Source organism: Littorina saxatilis, linkage group LG16 (genome assembly GCF_037325665.1).
Source record: "Littorina saxatilis isolate snail1 linkage group LG16, US_GU_Lsax_2.0, whole genome shotgun sequence".
Lineage (NCBI taxonomy): Eukaryota > Metazoa > Mollusca > Gastropoda > Littorinimorpha > Littorinidae > Littorina > Littorina saxatilis.
This window is the reverse complement of record NC_090260.1, coordinates 46,314,754-46,335,390: the sequence shown is the minus strand read 5'-3', so window position 1 is coordinate 46,335,390 and position 20,637 is coordinate 46,314,754. Positions and strand designations below refer to the sequence as shown.

Below are 20,637 nucleotides of genomic sequence, written 5' to 3'. Positions count from 1 at the left end.
TAAGTCTATTCATCTGTAATCAGAAATTGACACACTTGACAGTTGAATTGAGTCGCTTCATTTCGAGCAGACAGTAAAAGTAAACTTCGAGTTGACCAGTTCTAGAAAATGTCACTGTTGTCAGTAAAGTTGTGATAACGGGCGTTCAAACGAACTATGGATGCTGTGTAAAAGTGTAAAAGTAAAATTGCTATAACTCTGAACCCATCAGCTTTTAATCATTTTCTAAGTGAATGAAGATGAAACACATTAGGGACTCCAGTAAGAGTCATGCTTGCATGTGTGTCTTTCATGTGTATGTGTATGTCTCTTGCATACGTGTTATTATCATCCTATGAATTTCAAGATTTCACAATATTGATGTATGTTTAGGTCTTAATCTCGTGGGAAAGCAACAGCGACAAAGGAAGATAAGAGAGGATCGTGCTATCAAGATGGCTGCCACAGCAGTGCAGCCTGAACCGTCGCCCTTCTGTAGGCTGTGTACGACCATAGAGGCCGGAAGACTGGAAGATGTGAGTTATCCTCAGTCAATTCCATATATATACACTAGCAGTTAAGCCCGGCTTCGCCCGGGAGTAAGCGGAGCCCAGTAGCAATTTAGGACGCTCGCTAGCCCATTATCATTAGCTTTACCTCCTTTGTTTGGATACAAAAAAAGAGTTATCTCCCTTACCTTCTAGAAATTTCCGGAACTGTCCAGTTAATTTTTCTTTCATTTCTTCCCCTCATAGGAGCAACAGCGAGTCTCTAATATCACTGGCATGATGTGCTTGCTACAGGTGAACAGTAGGCACTGAACTGGTCTTGCACCATATAGGCTGTATTCAATAAATGGGAGGTCCATAATCTGAGAAAGGAAACAATGAATCAAGAAACTAAAACCCAGGTGCACATCTGCGGCACCTAGGGAGTGTACGTGCACACTATCTTGTTCCTGCCTCTTGCCATCTCAGAGGTATGGCGACCACAGACAAAAAAGAGTTATCTCCCTTACCTTCTAGAAATTTCCGGAACTGTCCAGTTAATTTTTCATTCTTCATTTCTTCCCCTCATAGGAGCAATAGCGAGTCTCTAATATCACTGGCATGATGTGCTTGCTACAGGTGAACAGTAGGCACTGAACTGGTCTTGCACCATATAGGCTGTATTCAATAAATGGGAGGTCCATAATCTGAGAAAGGAAACAATGAATCAAGAAACTAAAACCCAGGTGCACATCTGCAGCACCTAGGGAGTGTACGTGCACACTATCTTGTTCCTGCCTCTTGCCATCTCAGAGGTATGGCGACCACAGACAAAAAAGAGTTATCTCCCTTACCTTCTAGAAATTTCCGGAACTGTCCAGTTAATTTTTCATTCTTCATTTCTTCCCCTCATAGGAGCAATTATAGCGAGTCTCTAATATCACTGGCATGATGTGCTTGCTACAGGTGAACAGTAGGCACTGAACTGGTCTTGCACCATATAGGCTGTATTCAATAAATGGGAGGTCCATAATCTGAGAAAGGACTGAAACAATGAATCAAGAAACTAAAACCCAGGTGCACATCTGCGGCACCTAGGGAGTGTACGTGCACACTATCTTGTTCCTGCCTCTTGCCATCTGAGGTATGGCGACCACAGACAAAAAAGAGTTATCTCCCTTACCTTCTAGAAATTTCCGGAACTGTCCAGTTAATTTTTCATTCTTCATTTCTTCCCCTCATAGGAGCAATAGCAAGTCTCTAATATCACTGGCATGATGTGCTTGCTACAGGTGAACAGTTATCTCCCTTACCTTCTAGAAATTTCCGGAACTGTCCAGTTAATTATTCATTCTTCATTTCTTCCCGTCATAGGAGCAATAGCAAGTCTCTAATATCACTGGATCTGGGGATTGAAAGGGGGGGGGGGGGGACTTTTTTTTTAGAAGAGCCAAGCCACAACTAAAAGTTTCTCTCTTCGGGGGGGGGGGGGGGGGGGGATGAGTGAGCGCGTCATACCTTTTTGAACAGGGGAGAGAAATCTGTAAATTCTCGTGATCTTTCACTGAGGCGATCGTTTCGTAAACATTATTCGCGATGATCTGGAAGGCAGGGAGGGGGAGCAGGGGGCAGGGTTAGTGTGTGTGTGTGTGTGTTGGGGGGGGGGGGGGGGGCGGGATGATAGCGGGCGGGGGGTAACCCTTGAGAATGACACGGTATACTGGTTTGATGAGAGTTACCTCCCTTCCGTGGGTGACAAAGCATGACTTACCTCCCTTGCACTATGTAGACTGTATTGATAGAGATGGGGAGGGTCATTATCCGAGGAAGGAAACAATGTCTGGACAAACTAAAACCCAGGTGCACATTTGTGGGTCCAGGGCAGTGTGCATGCAAAATATCTTGTGCTTATCTTTTGCCATCTCTGAGGTATGGCGACCACAGACAGACAGACAGACAGACAGATAGACAGACAGACACTCTCTTTTATTATATGTATAGATACGTCTCACTGCATTTACACTTGATAGTCAGATTTTGTTTAAAGCTGAGGAGGGTACGTTACCCAAATGTATACTAAATACTATTGACAAGACAACTTGAGGGTGTACGTGTTTTCTCTATCAGACATATTAATGAACTGACTTATTTCATTCTTGAGGAAAATATGTTGCTTGTAGATTTGGAACATTTTATTACTCATGTGACAGCGAGAACCAGTGACAATTTTATTTAGATAGAGTGGAACCCCCCTTTTAAGACCCCAGGTTTTCAGATGTATACTCAACATTCATAATTATCTTCTCTAAGGCCAACAAAAAAAAGTTGTATGTTTCTGGTAACATGGCTACAAAAAAAAAAGAGTAGGTAGGTGGGGATTTTTTAAATTTTTTTTGTTTTTTTTGTTGTCAGGGTAGAAAATAACTACACAGTGACGCAAAGAGACTGGACTTACTATACAAAGAGAAAGACAACACATTACAAAACAAATGAGACAAAAGGGATGCGGGGTTATCCCCCTTGTGTCGTCTACCGTCTGTTACTTTCGTTTTGACGCTTTTTTTGTGCTTTTTTTTTTTACAAATGCAATAAAAAAAAGTCTAGGGTCGGCGGGAAAAAACTAGGTTGGGTCGGGTGACCAGAAACATACAACTTTTTTTTGTGTGCCTAAAGCTTAGCTTACCCCGTTTTAATACTCCCTGCATTTTAAGACCTGATTTTCTCAGATCTTTGGAGTTGTAAAAGGGAGGTAGTGCCACTGTACATTCAAGAAATGTTACAGTTTTGTTGCAGGACGGTTGGAATCATGCATGATGCCTCATTTCTTCAAAATGACAATGTTGGTTTAAACACAATTTTATTCAAAATGCATGACATGAAACAATTGACAAAAATGCAGCTAGGACACGAACTCAAGCAGATGCTTATTTGACGTGACCATAACAATGCTAAGTTACACAAGTTTTCATGATGGTGGACAACATGACAATGTTATTGTTACACAGTTAGTTTTGTTGAAGGGCAGTTGGAATCATGCCTCATTTCTTCAAAATATTACACAGTTAGTTTTCTTGAAGGGCGGTTGGTCAAATCATGCCTCATTTCTTCACAATGTTACCCAGTTAGTTTACTTGAAGGGCGGTTGGTCAAATCATGCCTCATTTCTTCACAATGTTACCCAGTTAGTTTTCTTGAAGGGCGGTTGATCAAATCATGCCTCATTTCTTCACAATGTTACCCAGTTAGTTTACTTGAAGGGCGGTTGGTCAAATCATGCCTCATTTCTTCACAATGTTACACAGGTAGTTTACTTGAGGGGCGGTTACATTCATGCCTCATTTCTTCACAATATTACACAGGTAGTTTACTTGAGGGGCGGTTACATTCATGCCTCATTTCTTCACAATGTTACACAGGTAGTTTACTTGAAGGGCGGTTACATTCATGCCTCATTTCTTCACAATGTTACACAGGTAGTTTACTTGAAGGGCGGTTACATTCATGCCTCATTTTTTCAAAATGTTACACAGGTAGTTTACTTGAAGGGCGGTTACATTCATGCCTCATTTCTTCACAATGTTACACAGGTAGTTTACTTGAAGGGCGGTTACATTCATGCCTCATTTCTTCACAGTCAAGCATGTTTTAAGCAGACAAGCTCCTGTGTTCATCAGGTGCGGAAGCAGATCCACGCCGACCAGGACATGTGTCGGTGTGAGACGCGAGTGCCGGTGTACCGGGTGATCAAGCTGTACCAGAGCTTCCTGCGCCAGTCGCGCACAGACAGCATGGCCAAGGCGCTGGTGTGGAAGAGTGCCGACGTCTACCAGTCCAACACCCGGTCTCTCATCCTGCAGACCGTGGCCAAGCTTCTGGCCGGGGGAGCTGCTCTTAACTATACCACAGGTGGGTGGTTAAGCATTGTACAGTGGAGCCCCCTATTTAACTTGTTAGGCCCAAAAAAAATAGGTCTGTTTATGGTAACATAGGCCAAAAAAATAGGGTCGGTAGGTCGGGATTTTTTTTTTTTTTTTCTCCCAAAAACCATATTTTTACGTTATTTTGCAAAAAAAACCAATTTTTTTTTTTTTTCCCCAAATGCCAAAAAAAAGTCTAGGGTCGCGCGAAAAAAATAGGGTCGGTCGGGTTACCGTAAACAGACTATTTTTTTTGGGGGGGGCCTTAAGCCCTGCTACCCGCTGGTCATTACTTTCCCTTGTTCCTGCCTATCTTAGTATATATTGCCCTTTATCCCTGAGTACGCTACTACTAGGGCTCAGCAGACTTTAATTGTGTGTCTGTCTGTCTGTCTGTCTCCACTTAACAGCTTATTGCTGGGAAACTACTGGGCGCAGTTCGTTCAAAAGTTGATACACTAACTTGATAATAGGTCCGATTGATCATATTAAAACTTCATAATGTTACCTGGGACCTAAATGCGAAATAAACCACAAAAACGACTTGGCCGTAGGAGGAGTTCACACCGGCACGGCAACACGCAGCCATTGACCTGATAGAACAGCCGAACGCGTCACACAAAAATACGTCATGACAAAGTTACACGCAAAGCGAAAGAGACTTTGACGTCATTTACTTTTGTTCGGAATTTTCCGTCTGTTCCTAGCTTGTCAGTGAAGACCTGACGTGAGTAAGCTTACCCAAAACGTCTTTGTTCTCTATTTTCATTGCAGCTGTGAAATAATCAGTCTTGTGTCTCGGTCGTGTAGGTACAGAGTTTGCTTCTGCAATCATTGTGTTCGTGTTGATGACGGCTTCATAAGACAAAATAATAAGCGAATCTATCGCGAGGAAGACGTTTATGTACAAATCACCGAACCCAACCCATTTTTGGGGGTGCGTATCGCTGCATTTTTCTGAAGAATAAACTGCATGTGGTTAATTTCATCCATTTAATGCTTGTCGAAACATATCTGATCACAGATGAGGTCGCAGTTTGTAGGTTGAATCTATGAATCGGCCACAGATAGATTGATCTGCATTTCTGGTCAGAAACCAACATTCACACCACAGACATTCCAAACATTTATATTTATTGAGCGAGCCAGTCTGAAGAGTACTCGGGTCCAGCGCGAGCGTTTTTTATTCCTGGGCTGTAAAAGTGGACAAACACTCAAGTCCTTAATGGCAAAAAAACGTAGGACTTTTAATATCAATTTTACTACTACTGGGTTATTGAAGAAATTTGCTAAAAAGAAATAAGGTGTGTTAGTTTTACAAACATATACATGTGTGAAAACGCTGAGTCAAGGTACGACAAAGTATATATTGTTGTAAAGGTAATTGAACAAAGAATCTCTCTGCCTGTTTTTTGTGAAGAGGTTTAAAATCAACAGTTTTGTTATGCACTGTTTTCGACCCAAAGGAAGGGGTGGGTTTTGCACAATACTGGGCGTTTACAAGGTAGGTGAAAGTATTTGCTACGCTGAAAATTCAAGAGTTGGCAGGTCTGGGTTACGGATCATCACAGAAAACCGTTATTCTGCAAACAGGTGTGGAGACGCTTCTAATTGCTGGACTCTTCTTTGGCCATACTGTTCAATAGGGCGCAGGGGTTTAAAGTTGATGTATGGTATGTTCTGATGCATTCAGGTGAGGAGACGCCTCTAATGGCGGAGCTGACAACGTGCGACAAAGACTTGCTGTGGTCGCTGCTGGACTCTTCTTTAGCCATACCGCTCAATAGGGCACAGGGGTTAAAGTTGCAAAAAAGGGTTGCGTCTTAAATATAGTCCCGAAAATAAAGTAACTTTTGTTGCATACAGGTGCAGACGCCCCTCATGGCGGCACTGTCGACATGCGACAAAGATTTGCTGTGGACGTTGCTGGACTCTTCTTCAGCCCTACCGTTCACTAGGGCGCAGGGGTTAAAGTTGAGGACAAAAAGTCGCGCCTTGATTATTGCCCCATACGATCTGTTGCATACCGGCGGCACTGTCGACATTTGACGAATATTTGCTGTGGATGCTGCTGAGCACTTCTTTAGCCACACTGTTTGATAGTGCGCGGGGGTTAAAGTTGAGGACAAAAGTTGCGCCTTATTGTCCCAAAAGTATAGTACATTCTGTTGCATTCACTGATTCATGGGGCCGTCACATGCACGATTCAATTGTGCGATTTACCCTGTCACACGGGCGACTGAGTCGTGGAAAATAGCTACGACAAGTCTGTGACTCAGTCTCATGCGATTCCCTCGTAGCTTTGAGCTTTAGAACTTGTTCTATTCTTGCGACCCAGTCGTCAGTCAATCGCAGGGGTAGAGCCAATCAGAACGCGTTGTTGCGGCCTTCACGCCATGACGTAAAAATGGCGGACAGTGGCAGATAGCGTCTCTTCGTCGATTCAAAACTTATTGGAAGAACAGTTTCTTACTCAGATATAAAGGAGACGTTTTAGGCATGTACAGCGGCAGGGAAACATTAATTGCAACTGTCTGGGAACTTTATTTTTCGCAAAGGCATAATGCTGAAAGGTATTTTTCAGAAAGGTAGAGCGATGTTCAAACATTAGTGTCACTTCCGCCCCGCTCGCGTGGAGTTATCGTTCGTCAATCGTTCGTGTGACGGGTCAATGGCCTACGATGTGATGTGCGATCGGCTCAAGATTGAATCACGCGATTGAATCTAAACGATTGAATCGCGTATCTGACTGAAGCTTAAGGTGCGGAGACGCCCTCTAATGGCGGCGCTGTGGAGGTGTGACGAAGATTTGCTTTCGACGTCGCTTTAGCCATACAAAAGCTGATGCCGTTGATGCGCATTGAGGGGAAAAAAGTCGCGCCTCATAGTCGCGTACCTTCTGTTGCATTCATGTGTGGAGACACCCCTAATGGCGACACTGTCGACGCGCGACGAAGACTTGCTGTGGACCCTTTGGCCATGCTGTTTAATAGGATGTAGGGGTTAAACCTGAGGAAAACAAGTTGTGCCTTATAGTCCCGAAAATAAAGTATCTTCTCTTGCATTCAGGTGTGGAAACGCCTCTGATGGCAGCGCTGTCGACGTGCGACGAAGACTTGCTGTGGACGCTGCTGGACTTCAAGGCGGACGTGAACCAGTGTGACGGGGTGGAGGACATGAACGCACTGGGGCTGGCCATCCTGCTCAACGAGGTGGCCCTGGTGGAGATGCTGCTCAAACACGGGGGCAAGGTATGACTCATTCGCCGGACAAGAAAGCATGGCCCTCAATTAGGCTCAAATCATGTCCTGCACGTGAACTAATTACGTCAAAATCCTACAAGGAAGTCTATTGGTCTCGGTGAGAGGGAGAAATCTTTCTATTTGGGGTACTTTACGTCAAGAAATTGTAAAAGATGGTATGCGGGTCCATTTTGGCATACCGCACACAGCCTTTAGCCTCAGAACGTGATGACAGGAAATGTTAATGACATTTTGGCGGGAGATGCGAACTGACAAATCACAAAAAGTTTTGTTTGGCTGGCAACACTGGAGGTATGTGTAGGCGACTGTTTATATCGTAATCTGCGACAGAAAGACAAATGGTTGCTCCAGCAAGGCTGTTACTCCTGCACTGCTCCTGTTTATCTTGCTTGTTCAGGTGTCCGTTGATACCCCCCGCGGGTGAGGGGGAAGAATTTACCTGATGCTCCCCAGCATGTCGTAAGAGGCGACTAACGGATTCTGTTTCTCCTTTTACCCTTGTTAAGTGTTTCTTGTATAGAATATAGTCAATGTTTGTAAAGATTTTAGTCAAGCAGTATGTAAGAAATGTTAAGTCCTTTGTACTGGAAACTTGCATTCTCCCAGTAAGGTAATATATTGTACTACGTTGCAAGCCCCTGGAGCAATCTTTTGATTAGTGCTTTTGTGAACAAAGAAACAATTAACAAGTGGCTCTATCCCATCTCCCCCCCTTTCCCCGTCGCGATATAACCTTCGTGGTTGAAAACGACGTTAAACACCAAATAAAGAAAGAAAGAAAGTGTCCGTTGATGTTTAAGCGTGTCTGTATGCCTGCAAACTTGCTTCTTAGTGTGGTTGTGTTGTCCCCACCAGGTGAACGCTCAGTGCTGCGGCAACCAGGTGCACACCCAGCTGGCCATGAACAAGAAACTGATATTATCCTAACAGCAATTCCCGCAGTGGGGCACTGCGGTTATGAAATTAAAGGCCCCTCCTGTTTTTGGAACCGCAGGAGCTTTCTAGTTTGCTGTTAGGTAGATTTTTGGTTCCTCTTTCCTGTCATGCTCTCTTTTTCTTCATGAATTCTTTTCTTTTTTCTGCCTTCTTGCTCATTCACCTGTATTTTTTCCAAAAATCTCTTCTCTTGCCGCTTGTCTCGCGATTCATGTATAGTTTAATCTGTTAGTGTTCTGATGTAAGTCCAGCAGTAGATAGGTTAAGCCTATTTTAACATACTGGAAACTGGTAATCTTCCAGTAGGTATTAATTTAGTTTTACTAAAGCCTGCTGGGACACAAGTAATGGGTTAGTGCATTTGTAAACAGGAATCGCTTGACAAGTGGCCCCCTTCATCCCCCCTTCCTCGTCCTGATATGGCTCTGCGTAGTCGGCTGGACGTTAAGCAACAAATAAACAAACAAACTAACAGCAATGTTGTCCATGTCCCCGCCAGGTGAACGCTCAGTGCTGCGGCAACCTGGTGCCCATCCAGCTGGCCATGAACAAGAAGTCGGCCATCTCCAGCTTGCTGATCCAGTCGGGGGCGGACGTGCACCTGCTGCGCAGCATCTCCCTGGACGACAAGCTCTTCACCAGCCAGTCGCCCCTCATGGTCGCCATCCTGCGCAACAACGTCCACCTCGCCCGCCTGCTGCTGGAGCATGGAGAGGTAGTGGACAAAGTTTTTTTTTTTTTTTTTAAGTTTTTTTGTGTCCCTCAGTTGCAGTGCAGGTTGCTTGAACCCATATTTTGTTGCCAGATTTTTTTCTTCTTTTTCTCAGGCATCCTTCTTTCTTGGTCCTATTTTTTAAAATGAAATTCTCAACAATATATACTGCAACACATAAAATTCCTTCTAGTATTTAACTTTAATTCCAATAATTCAGGTATTGGCAAAGGTAGAACAATGAATTTAGGTTTGAGTTTCAGGCATAGCTCCAATTTTTTTTTTATATATATAGCTCCATGTTAGTGTACGGTCAGGATAAGGGTTCATGAGATTTTCAGTTTCAGGTTAATTGGACATAATGACTAGCCCTAAATGAGAAACGATATTGTTGGTTAAGGTGTCAAAATCTGTATCTGTGTGTGTGCGTGTCTGTATGTCCTGGAGAAGTTGTGTGTGTGTGTGTGTGCGTGGTGCAGACCTGGTTACTGTACAAAATTTGCGTACAATCTTACGAAATTGAAGACCGCTGTACGATTATACGCCAGACATTAAAATCATACGCAAAAACAAAAACAAAATATAATAAAAAATTATAAAAAAATATATAAGTCTGAAGAGGACTGTGTGAGCCTAGAAAGCAATGTGTAAAGAGGACTGTGTGAGACCAGAAAATACTGACCAGTGCAGTGACAGAAATGAAGGGCTGACTCAATACTGCTGACAGCAGCTGATGCAAATTTTCCTCAGAGGTCAAAAATAAAAATTATGTTTTTCTATCATTTGTTTTGTGTCACATTTTCAAATATCTAATAGTGTATGGGTTTTTGTTTTCAACAAAAATGTTTTAATTTACTTTCAGCACAAATTCTTTGTTACATGTATAATTTACAGTCTTTAAATAATGGGGTTTGAGGGGGGAATAAAGCACAGTGTGTACCGCGAGAATGAATTGTACACCTTAAAATTCTGATTGTACACATTTTTAGCCTCATTTGTACACCAGGAAATTTTAGTGGTAATCAGGTCTGGTGGTGTAGCGAATGTGTGTGAGTGTGAGTGTTTGTGTGTGTGTTTGTCTGTGTGTGTGTGCGTGGTGTAGCGAATGTGAGTGTGAGTGTCTGTGTTTGTCTGTGTGTGTGTGCGTGGTGTAGCAAATGTGTGTGCGAGTGTCTGTGTGTGCGTGGTGTAGCGAATGTGTGTGTGAGTGTCTGTGTGTGCGTGGTGTAGCGAATGTGTGTGTGAGTGTGGGTGTCTGTGTTTGTCCGTGTGTGTGTGTGTGTGTGAGAGAGGAAGAGGGCTCTTCAAAACAACTAGAGTGTAAAAGCACTGCTTGCAGTTGCAGACCCACTTGCTGACAATAATCCAGACAAGAAAGATTAATGACATGCTCTCTCAGGGTTTAGCCTGGGAGAAAAAGGCTAAGGGACACTTGTCCCCCTCAACCAAATGCCGATGGGACATAGTCAAAGGCAAGAAGCGCAAACGAGGCCTGTACGCGTTTTGACAAAAGATGCAATATGGTGGCATCTGAGAATTAGCCGCTATATCATGTTATGAGTGTGTGTGTGTGTGTGTAATCCAATGTAAAGTGTACATTTGGTGGCGCAGTGGTACGTAATCTCAATGCGCCCTTTGACGCGCGCACTGAATGGAATTGTGATGGGACATTTTCAGATTTAATGTGGCAATGGCGCAGGGCGCACTAGTAAATGAAACCCTGCTCTCTCTGCTAGTTTTTATTCACACTGATTTTTAACCCCTTCACTGCCACAGTATAACAGCATTTTGGTATTGCTGTGTGCCAGGGCAAAATTTCGCTTTCTTTGGTAGGTTCACTAATCTGTTCACTGCTCGATCATTTATTGAGATATCTCTTAGATCTTTGGCATGTGTTTTGCTTATACCCTTGGCTATTATAGGATGACATGATCATTGGACTTTGTTTGTGATTGTTATCGTAAAAATTGATATAATGACCATTTTTGTCAAAAATTACAGTTTCCGGACTTACACACACACACATTGCAGCACGTAAAACCACACAAAACACTGCTAAAACCGGTGTCAAACATCAGGTACTCACATTACAGCCCATAAAATTATTCTTCTGTGTGGTAATCCATAAATCACTTCTTGTAGAGCTTCCAGAACACTGTATCGCTTGAAAACAGGTCTACGAGTTGAGGTCCGACTTTCGGCCGCCAATGGCGGCTGAATGCTATAGTCGGTTCTACATTTGTAACACAGTTTTCAACACGTGGTAGTAACTTATCTGAACGGTCTATGGGAAAGAACTGTGTTTAGAACCCCTACAAGTACTTGGACAGTGGTTACCTCCCATTTAGTTTTCAGAAATGTCCTGAAATGTTGTTGACACAAATCCCACGTATGAGATACGGTTATGGGCGTATGACAAACCGAAAATGATCACGTATTACATACAGGGTGGGCAGTGAAGGGGTTAATGGATATTCCATGCATAGCGACTGTATAAGATTCAGACAACCAACCGCAAGATCCACACGCTACAGAAATTCGTTCATTCCATCTGCAATTCACATCTTCAATTCTCAGATGGGGCGGTAGATGCTGGTGTTGTTGCTCTGATGCACGGTGTTCTGTATTGTTTCAGTATTGTTGATTTTGTTTTGCATTCTACTCTCTTAATCTTAGACAATATGTGATAACCGGCAAGGTGCTGACTTTCTTTTGTGCATTGTTGATGGTGAATGCATGTTAATTTATTTTTAATATACTTTCTTATGTGATAACCAATGTGCTATATTTTCTCAGGACAAAGAACAAATGTTTATTTTGAATGTTTTATGTATGTTATTATTACGGACACAAACGCTCAGCAATGTAATTTCTCTTTTAGAGATTAATAAAGTTATTGTATTGTATTGTATTGTATTGTATAAATCTTGTCCTTATCTTATATCTCTTCTCTTGAACACCCCCCACCCCCACCTCCGCTTTCTTTATCCACCTTCTTTGGTCCTTTTCAGTTCTTTTATTGTCTTTCGTTTCTTCCTTCTCCTTTTGATCTTAATTGACGGGCGCTGTGGCGGGGTGGTAAGACGTCGGCCTCTCAATCTGAAGGTCGAGGGTTCGAATCCTGGCCGCGGCCGCCTGGTGGGTTGAGTGTGGAGATTTTTCCGATCTCCCAGGTCAACTTATGTGCAGACCTGCTAGTGGCTTATCCCCCTTCGTGTGTACACACAAGCACAAGACCAAGTGCGCACGGAAAAGATCCTGAAAATCCACGTCAGAGTTCGGTGGGTTACAGAAACACAAAAATACCCAGCATGCTTCCTCTGAAAGCGGCGTATGGCTGCCTTAATGGCGGGGTAAAACCGGCCATACACGTAAAATTCCACTCGTGTAAAAACACGAGTGTACGTGGGAGTTTCAGCCCACGACTGCAGAAGAAGAAGAAGATCTTAATTAACCAAGACTACGTTCTTTTCATTCCCCCCTTACTGTTACGTGTGTCGTTGCGTTTCAATTCTACGTACGTCACTGTCACTACCGCTTCTTTAGACTTTGTTCTTTTTTAGGTTAGGGCACGTTACACTCTGTGTTCTTCTGTGCTCTTGCTCTTCTTTTTCTGTTTCTGGCAACTCGGCTTCTGTTTAGCTTATTGATTTTGTAACTTGTGCTGAGGAAGATGAAAAGTCGAAAACTAGTTCTTGTTCTTGTTTATGTATTCTTCTTGCTGGTTTGTGGTGAGGACATTGTTATTGTTATCTTGTTCTTATCCTTAGTCTTTATGTTTGTGATCAGGACGTGAACCAGACGTTCCCAGACAGCCTGGAGTCCCCCATCCACCAGGCGGTGCGCAACTCCCACGTGCACATGGTGGACCTGCTGGTGCAGTTCGGGGCCGACCTCAACAAGCCCAACTTCGAGCGCCACACGCCCGTCGGGCTGGCTCTCCTCATGGACCACCCTGTCTCCACGGAGATGGCCAAGCGGCTGGTCCTGTGCGGCGCCTCCCCCAACCGCCGCACGCGCATCTCCTTCTTTCAGAAGACGTACACCCCGCTGCACATCGCCTGCTTCAAGGGGAACTTTGAGTTTGTCCGGTTCCTGGTGGAGGAGGTGTGCGGCCGGATGGGTTACCCGCCCGTGGAGACCATGCAGGCGCCCGAGTCCAGCGACGTCAGTATCAAGGATCGCTACATCGTCGCACAGGAGAACGTGACCACCAGCTTCCAGGAGAGATTCTTCAAACTGTTGCCGCGCAACCAGAGCCGCTGGGGGGCCACTGCTTCTGACGCCAGCGCCGGTACCATCGCCACAACCACTGTCAGTAGTGCTGCTCCACCTTCCACTTCTGTGTCTGCTTCTGGCGTGGATTCCAGTTCTAATGCCTGTTCCGATACTGGTTCTGGCTCCAGTTTCCACACCGGTGGCGGTTTAGGCAGTGCTGCTTCAAAGACCAACTGTAGTGATGCTACTCCGAGAGTGAGTTCCAATTCCAGTATTGTCAGTTCAAAAACGGACTCTGATAATGGAAGGGTGAGATGTGATGGTAATGGTGCTTCAAGGCCCGATTCCGGTAGCAGTAAGAATCCTGCAGAACCTGATTCAGGTGTGACTGATGGTGCTTCCAGAACCGGTTCAAGCAACATCAAACCGGAATCTGGCCTTGGTGGTACTGGTGACGTCAACGTCAACCCCACCTCTGCTCAGCAATCTTCAACAGAAGCCGGCCCTGATTCTACTGCAGGGCAATCCTCTGCCTCTTCAATGATCAACGTTGAAGCATCAAGGGCAGACAACTCTGAGCAAGGGTCGAGTCGGGATGGGAACCAGGGCTCCAGGGCTGGGTGGATGAACCACCGGATCACCAGTTACAGAGTACAGGTGAGAGAGGACGTGTACCACTGTCGCAGCCAAGTGTCCTCCGTCCCGTCCAACACCTCTCTGGAAGCTGAGAGTGTTGAGTTTCATCGTGAAAGGGACGCATCTTTTCATGGAGTTGTTTCTGCGCTTTCAGAACCTGAAGACGAGAGTGAAGTGAAAATTGTAGACCCTGAAATGCTTTTAGCTGAAACTGGAACCAGATTCGCCCAGTCTGAGTCGGGAACGACCTGCACCGACACAGACACAGTAGGACCTGCAAAGGATGGAGAAGATGCCTGCACGTCGCAAAACACGTTCGTCGAGCATCCTGGCTTCTGCGAGAAATGTCATCACAAGCGACTCGACCACGGAGCCCCTTCGCCCCGCTTCGTGAAAAGCCGCTCCGGCAGTCGGTCGGGGGAAGGAGGGGAACTGCGCAGCATGGGGGCTGACCAGACGGGCGATAAAAGCGGCGGGAGGAAGCAGTCCCCGTCCAAGAGAGCGGAGAGGAGAAGAAGAGCGTCGATGGGGGACGTTGAGAGCTCTGGTGGTGCGGCGTGGGGTCATACATCTGTCCGGGACAGCCTGAGAAGAGATCACGGCAGTCTGCAGAGGGCGGGAGAGCCGAGCGCGTCGAGCGTTATGGAGCCGGCCAAGGGCTGCTACTCCACGGCGGCCGAGATCGGTCTGAGGATTCTCAACCCCCCCACCACTGCCTGGTCCCCCGCTGTGAACCTCACCGCGTCTTCGTCGGCGACTGCCACAACTCCCAACTGTGAGGATGCAGCCAGCAAGGATGGAACAGAAGGCGGTGTCTCTGCAACCTTCGCTGTCACATTTCCAGCAAATACATTGGCGTCAGCGGCTGATGTTATCAGTGTGGTGTCTTCCTCTGTTCCCCCAGCGCCTGACGAACCCATTTTCCAAGTGGAGTTCGGGTCCCCTGCCTACGAGATCCCCGACGCGGCGATCAAGAAGTGGCAGGACGTGTTCTCCTCTGAAAGGAAGGAGGGAGACGGGAGAGGAAGAGCGTCAGAGAACGAACAGAGAAGAAGACTCGAGGGAGACGTAGACGAAGACTTACGATCCCACAACGTGATCCGCTTCCTGAACCAGGAGGGCAGCGACGGGTCGACAGCTCTCTTCATGGCGGTGTACGACGGCAACGTGCAGCTGGTCAACTACCTGCTTGACCACGGTGCTAACCCCTTCTTCAGCAGTCACCATGGCAACTTCTTCCACGCCGCCGTGCTGAGTCAGAGCGTGCCGCTCGTCCGCCGAGCCCTGGAGCTGGGCTGTGCCATCAACCAGCACAACGTGTTCGGCAATTCTCCGCTGACACTGGTGTCCAGGTGTGTACACTTCACGTTTCTTTGAGTGATTGGGTTGTGGTGTGGTGTGTGGTGTGGTGTGGTGTGGTGTGTGTGTGTGGTGTGGTGTGGTGTGGTGTAGTGTGGTGTGGTGTGGTGTAGTGTGGTGTGGTGTGGTGTGGTGCAGTGTGGCTGTGGTGGGGTGGAGGGTGAAACTAGAAGGGGGTAAGAGCTGGGCTGTGCCATCAACCAGCACAACGTGAGTGGAAGCTCTCCACTGACACTGGTGTCCAGTCATGTATACTTCACGTTTCTGTGAGTGATTGTGTGGTTGTGGTGGGATGGAGGTGAAACTAGAAGACAGTAGGAGCCGGGCTGTGGGGATGGAGATGAAACTAGAAGACAGTAGGAGCCGGGCTGTGCGGTCTCTTTGGGTGTAGTGTGGTTGTGGTGGGATGGAGGTGAAACTAGAAGACAGTAGGAGCTGGGCTGTGCGGTCTCTTGGGGTGTAGTGTGGTTGTGGTGGGATGGAGGTGAAACTAGAAGACAGTAGGAGCCGGGCTGTGCGGTCTCTTGGGGTGTAGTGTGGTTGTGGTGGGATGGAGGTGAAACTAGAAGACAGGAGGAGCCGGGCTGTGCGGTCTCTTGGGGTGTAGTGTGGTTGTGGTGGGATGGAGGTGAAACTAGAAGACAGTAGGAGCCGGGCTGTGCGGTCTCTTGGGGTGTAGTGTGGTTGTGGTGGGATGGAGGTGAAACTAGAAGACAGTAGGAGCTGGGCTGTGCGGTCTCTTGGGGTGTAGTGTGGTTGTGGTGGGATGGAGGTGAAACTAGAAGACAGTAGGAGCTGGGCTGTGCGGTCTCTTGGGGTGTAGTGTGGTTGTGGTGGGATGGAGGTGAAACTAGAAGACAGTAGGAGCTGGGCTGTGCGGTCTCTTGGGGTGTAGTGTGGTTGTGGTGGGATGGAGGTGAAACTAGAAGACAGTGGGAGCCGGGCTGTGCCATCAACCAGCACAATAAGCATTGGAACTATCCAGTCACGGTTACCTTCCAATGTGTCTATACATTGACTATTTCTTTGATGATGCGGTGTGGTGAGGTGGATCCCAGGGGAAGGGGAAGGGGAAGGGGCCAACAATAGAGCTGATGGGGTCAAATTCAACGCAACGCTACTCACTGTGTCTGTGTGTCTGTGGTAGCTTTGACGGTCACACTTTATTCGTTACCCTTTCACGATTAAAAAAAACACACCAGAACTTGAATTATTTTCCCTTCTCTGATGTAAAAAAAGAAGCTTTCCACATGAAAGTGTTACAGTCAGTAACGTAGAGCGCATCAGAAACAGTGTGCCTGTTCGCACCATGTTTAGGTCAGAATATCCCCTACCTATAGTATTTTGTGTGTTTCAGGCTGGACCTGCCAGAAGCCTGTGAACTGCTGGTGACACATGGCGCAGACATGAACTCACGCGACCGTTACGGCGAGACGCCTCTCCTGGCCAGCGTCTACTTTGGCTGCGAGATGAACGCCAGGACTCTCATCCAGCACGGGGCCCAGCTCAACCTGCTCGACGACAAGTGAGTGTGGGGCATGCATGCATATACACACACACACACACACACACACACACACACACACACACACACACACACACACGCACGCGCACGCACGCACGCACATACACACACACAAACACGCGCGCGCGCGCGCACGCACGCACGCACGCACGCACGCACGCACGCACGCACGCACGCACGCACACACACACGTGCACGTACGCACATGCAATCACACACACACACACACACACAAACACACACACACACACAAACTCAGAACTTATCTTATCCTTATCTCATCCTTATCCCACCAGCCACACGTCGGCCATCTACTGGGCCATTTTCAACAACCGGCAGCGCACGCTCAAGTTGCTGCTGATGTCGGGGGCGCACTTCACGGCGTACATCTTCAGCCAGTACCCCCGCAACATCCGCGTCATGCACAACAAGGACCTGCTCAAGTTCATCCACCACTACGTGCAGCAGGTCACACTTGTGCTCCTGTCTTTTTCACATGCAGTGGAACATCCCCTTTAAGACTTCCTCAATTTTAAGGGGGGACAGGGTAGGCAAGCACTTTTTTTTTTTATTTTGGAAACAGCTTGCTGCTTGTTTGATTTTTGCAAGCAGAATAACCTAATTAAGGGAAACCATTTTAAATTTTGAGTGAAAAGCAATTTTTGGGGGTTTTATTCACCAAAATGTGAGAAAAACGTTATAAAATGTGCTTTTTTTCAAATGTTGCAGTTTGTGAACCAGTGCATGTTTTGATCCAATTTTTCTTCTTTGCAGCAATATGTGTGTGTTTAATAATTCTGTGTATCGAAAAGCATTTCTAAGCAATATATTATTTTAATTTAGCATTTTCAGTTACCGGTTCAGTTTTGATAAGAAAAATACATGAAATCCTAACTGTCAGACTCATAAAAACCCAACCAATGCACTGAACTCTTATTCCATACACAGAACTGATGCTGTACAACTCATAAACAACATATACAAAAACTGAACAAATCCATCAAGCCTTTCAAAAGTTGCAACATTTTAATTGTAGCGTTTTGTCTGAAAATTACATTCAGAGAAAACAGCATTTTAAAGATTTGAACCAGTACATAAAAAAACCAGTAGCACAGTGCACCCTGAATTCATATGTTTTTATCAGAATGACCACTTTACTATGTAGGGAAAAGGATTTGACAATCAAATTATCAGGATTTTTTTTATATACATCATATGAAAACAGCCATCTTTGTTTGTACGGATATGAAAACATGAATCAGAACCAAACTGTCAGACTCATAAAAACCCAACCAATGCACTTAACTCTTATTCCATACACAAAACTGACGCTTTACAAATCATAAACAACATAAACAAAAATGAAACAAATCCATCAAGCCATTCAAAAGTTGCAACATTTTAATTACAGATGTTTGTCTGAAAATTACATTCAGAGAAAACAGCATTTGAAAGATTCCAACCAGTACCTCAAACTAGTAGCACAGTGCAGCCTGAATTGATATGTTTTTATAAGAATAACCACTTTACTATGATGGGGAAATGATTTGACGATCAAATTATCCAGACTTTTTTTTAAAAATCATTTGAAAACTCATCTATGTTAGTGCAGATATGAATCAAAACGAAACTGTCGGACTCATAAAAACACAAGGAATCCACTGTATTCTTATTCCATGCACAGAAATGGTGCTTCACAAATCATAAACAACATATACAAAATTGGAACAAATCCATCTTGCCATTCAAAAGTTACAACATTTTAATTACCACATTTTGTCTCAAATTACATGTAGAGAAAACAGCATGTAAAAGATTCTCACTAGTACCCCGGTAAACTAGTACCACAGTAGAGCTTAAATTAATGGGGTGTTGTTTTTTTTTAACCAGAATAACACTTTAACTATGAAGGGGAAATGATTTGATAATCAAATTATCAGATTTTTTTGATTTAAAAAAAAATTATATGAAAACATTAAAAAAGTCAATTATCTGTGTTTGTGCTGATATGAAAATATTGATCAGAACCAAACTGTCAGACTCATAAAAACCCAACGGATGCACTGATTTCTTATTCCATTGCATAGAAATGATGCTTCACAAATCATCAACAACATTACATAATTATATATACACAAATGGAACAAAGCTATCAAGCCATTCAAAAGTTGCAACATTTTAATTACAGTATTTCTGTGCTCAATCCTAACACTGCAGCAAATTTCTGTAAAGCTGAATGTCCCTTTCCATGTACCAACTTGGTCATACGCGGATTATTTAAAATGCAACTTTACCACCCGAAGCGTTGCAAACACCGGGAGAAGAGTAAACAACTGCAGACTTGAATGGACACTCATATGCACTCCAGATGCAGGGCCTGTGCAAATCCTTGGGCTGATGCATCACCTTCTTTCATAATCAGACTGCTATCAGACAAGCATTCAGTACAGGATATAAACCTTTCAGCAATAGATTGAGCTGATCAATGTTGACAAAAGCCCAACACATGTCAGCGGAGTGACGTTGCACAGTACCAGTATCCATATCTGCTTGTGATGGGTCAGAAGATGGCAAAGTATCTGTATCTTCTTATGGTTGGTCAGAAGATGGCAAAGCTGATGTTTCTGCTGTGGAAGAGGGTAGTTCCGGTTTAGCAAACTTTTCCATCAGGTCAATCTTTCTCCTCGCTGCCACCACAGGAGGACTGGCTCTCCCCTTGCTCCAACCTAATAAATACACAAACACTGATTTAATATTTGATACAACTGTCCATGGTTTTTGTTTGTAATAAGCTGCAAATTTTAAGACTCAATATAAACGTCAACAAGTGCTTGTACTTTATTTTGCAAATGACCATGTTACATGGGGTGTACCTCAACTTTTTGGCTAGGCTGGTAAATCAGAAATCCCAATCAGCCCCCAACCACTGAACCAGGCGGGTTTTCTTACAACCACCTCAGCGGCTCGTACCCACATATGTCGGTTGACGAACACACACACACACACACACACACACAAAAGACATTCATTAATTGGCCCCTATCACAAAATGTACATGTCAAGTTTACTATGGGATTTGAGTAACCACACAATCACATACACACAGGAACTAATACTGAAACTAGCTGAATTATTTTCTTTCTTTCTTTCTTTCTTTTCATATTTTTCTTTTAAAATTAATTTATTTCATCACACTTGCTATGTATTTGCTTGTTTCTTGTCTGTTGTCTGTTTTGTGTGTGTGTGTGTGTGTTCTGTGTGTGTGTGTATACATTTTCAGATTTCCTAAACCTAGCACTGTTTGCAGGTGATCTTTATGCTTTTGATTCATGAGTTGCATCCCCAGTCCTTTAGTTTAACTCTTTTTTTTTCTTTGGTGAAGTAAATTGGATCTATTTTTTTTATTCCTTAGTTAATGGAAAAGATTTGACAACAATATTGCTGTCAATGATAGGTTGGTCAGCCATGCTGGTGTAAACCAATCCTTTAGAATTAGAGAACGCTCTCTAGTAGGGTACTTATTTTCCTACGGTCAATGACCAGAAACAGAAACTGTGTCAATCGTACATCGCTCAGATGCTGCTTCTCAGTTTGACCCCAGACA

General features: G+C 44.7%; 1 protein-coding gene across 1 annotated transcript in view; it reads left to right on the top strand.

Annotated features, from left to right (window-relative positions):
- LOC138949682 (ankyrin repeat and KH domain-containing protein 1-like) overlaps positions 1-20,637 on the top strand; it is a gene marked incomplete in the record, with an annotated part of 43,337 nt that overhangs the window by 257 nt on the left and 22,443 nt on the right. Inside the window, 7 exon segments of the mRNA XM_070321461.1 lie at positions 373-515; positions 4,142-4,373; positions 7,454-7,635; positions 9,083-9,298; positions 13,085-15,501; positions 16,866-17,033; positions 17,330-17,501. Of these exon segments, the coding sequence (XP_070177562.1) occupies positions 435-515; positions 4,142-4,373; positions 7,454-7,635; positions 9,083-9,298; positions 13,085-15,501; positions 16,866-17,033; positions 17,330-17,501 (3,468 nt within the window).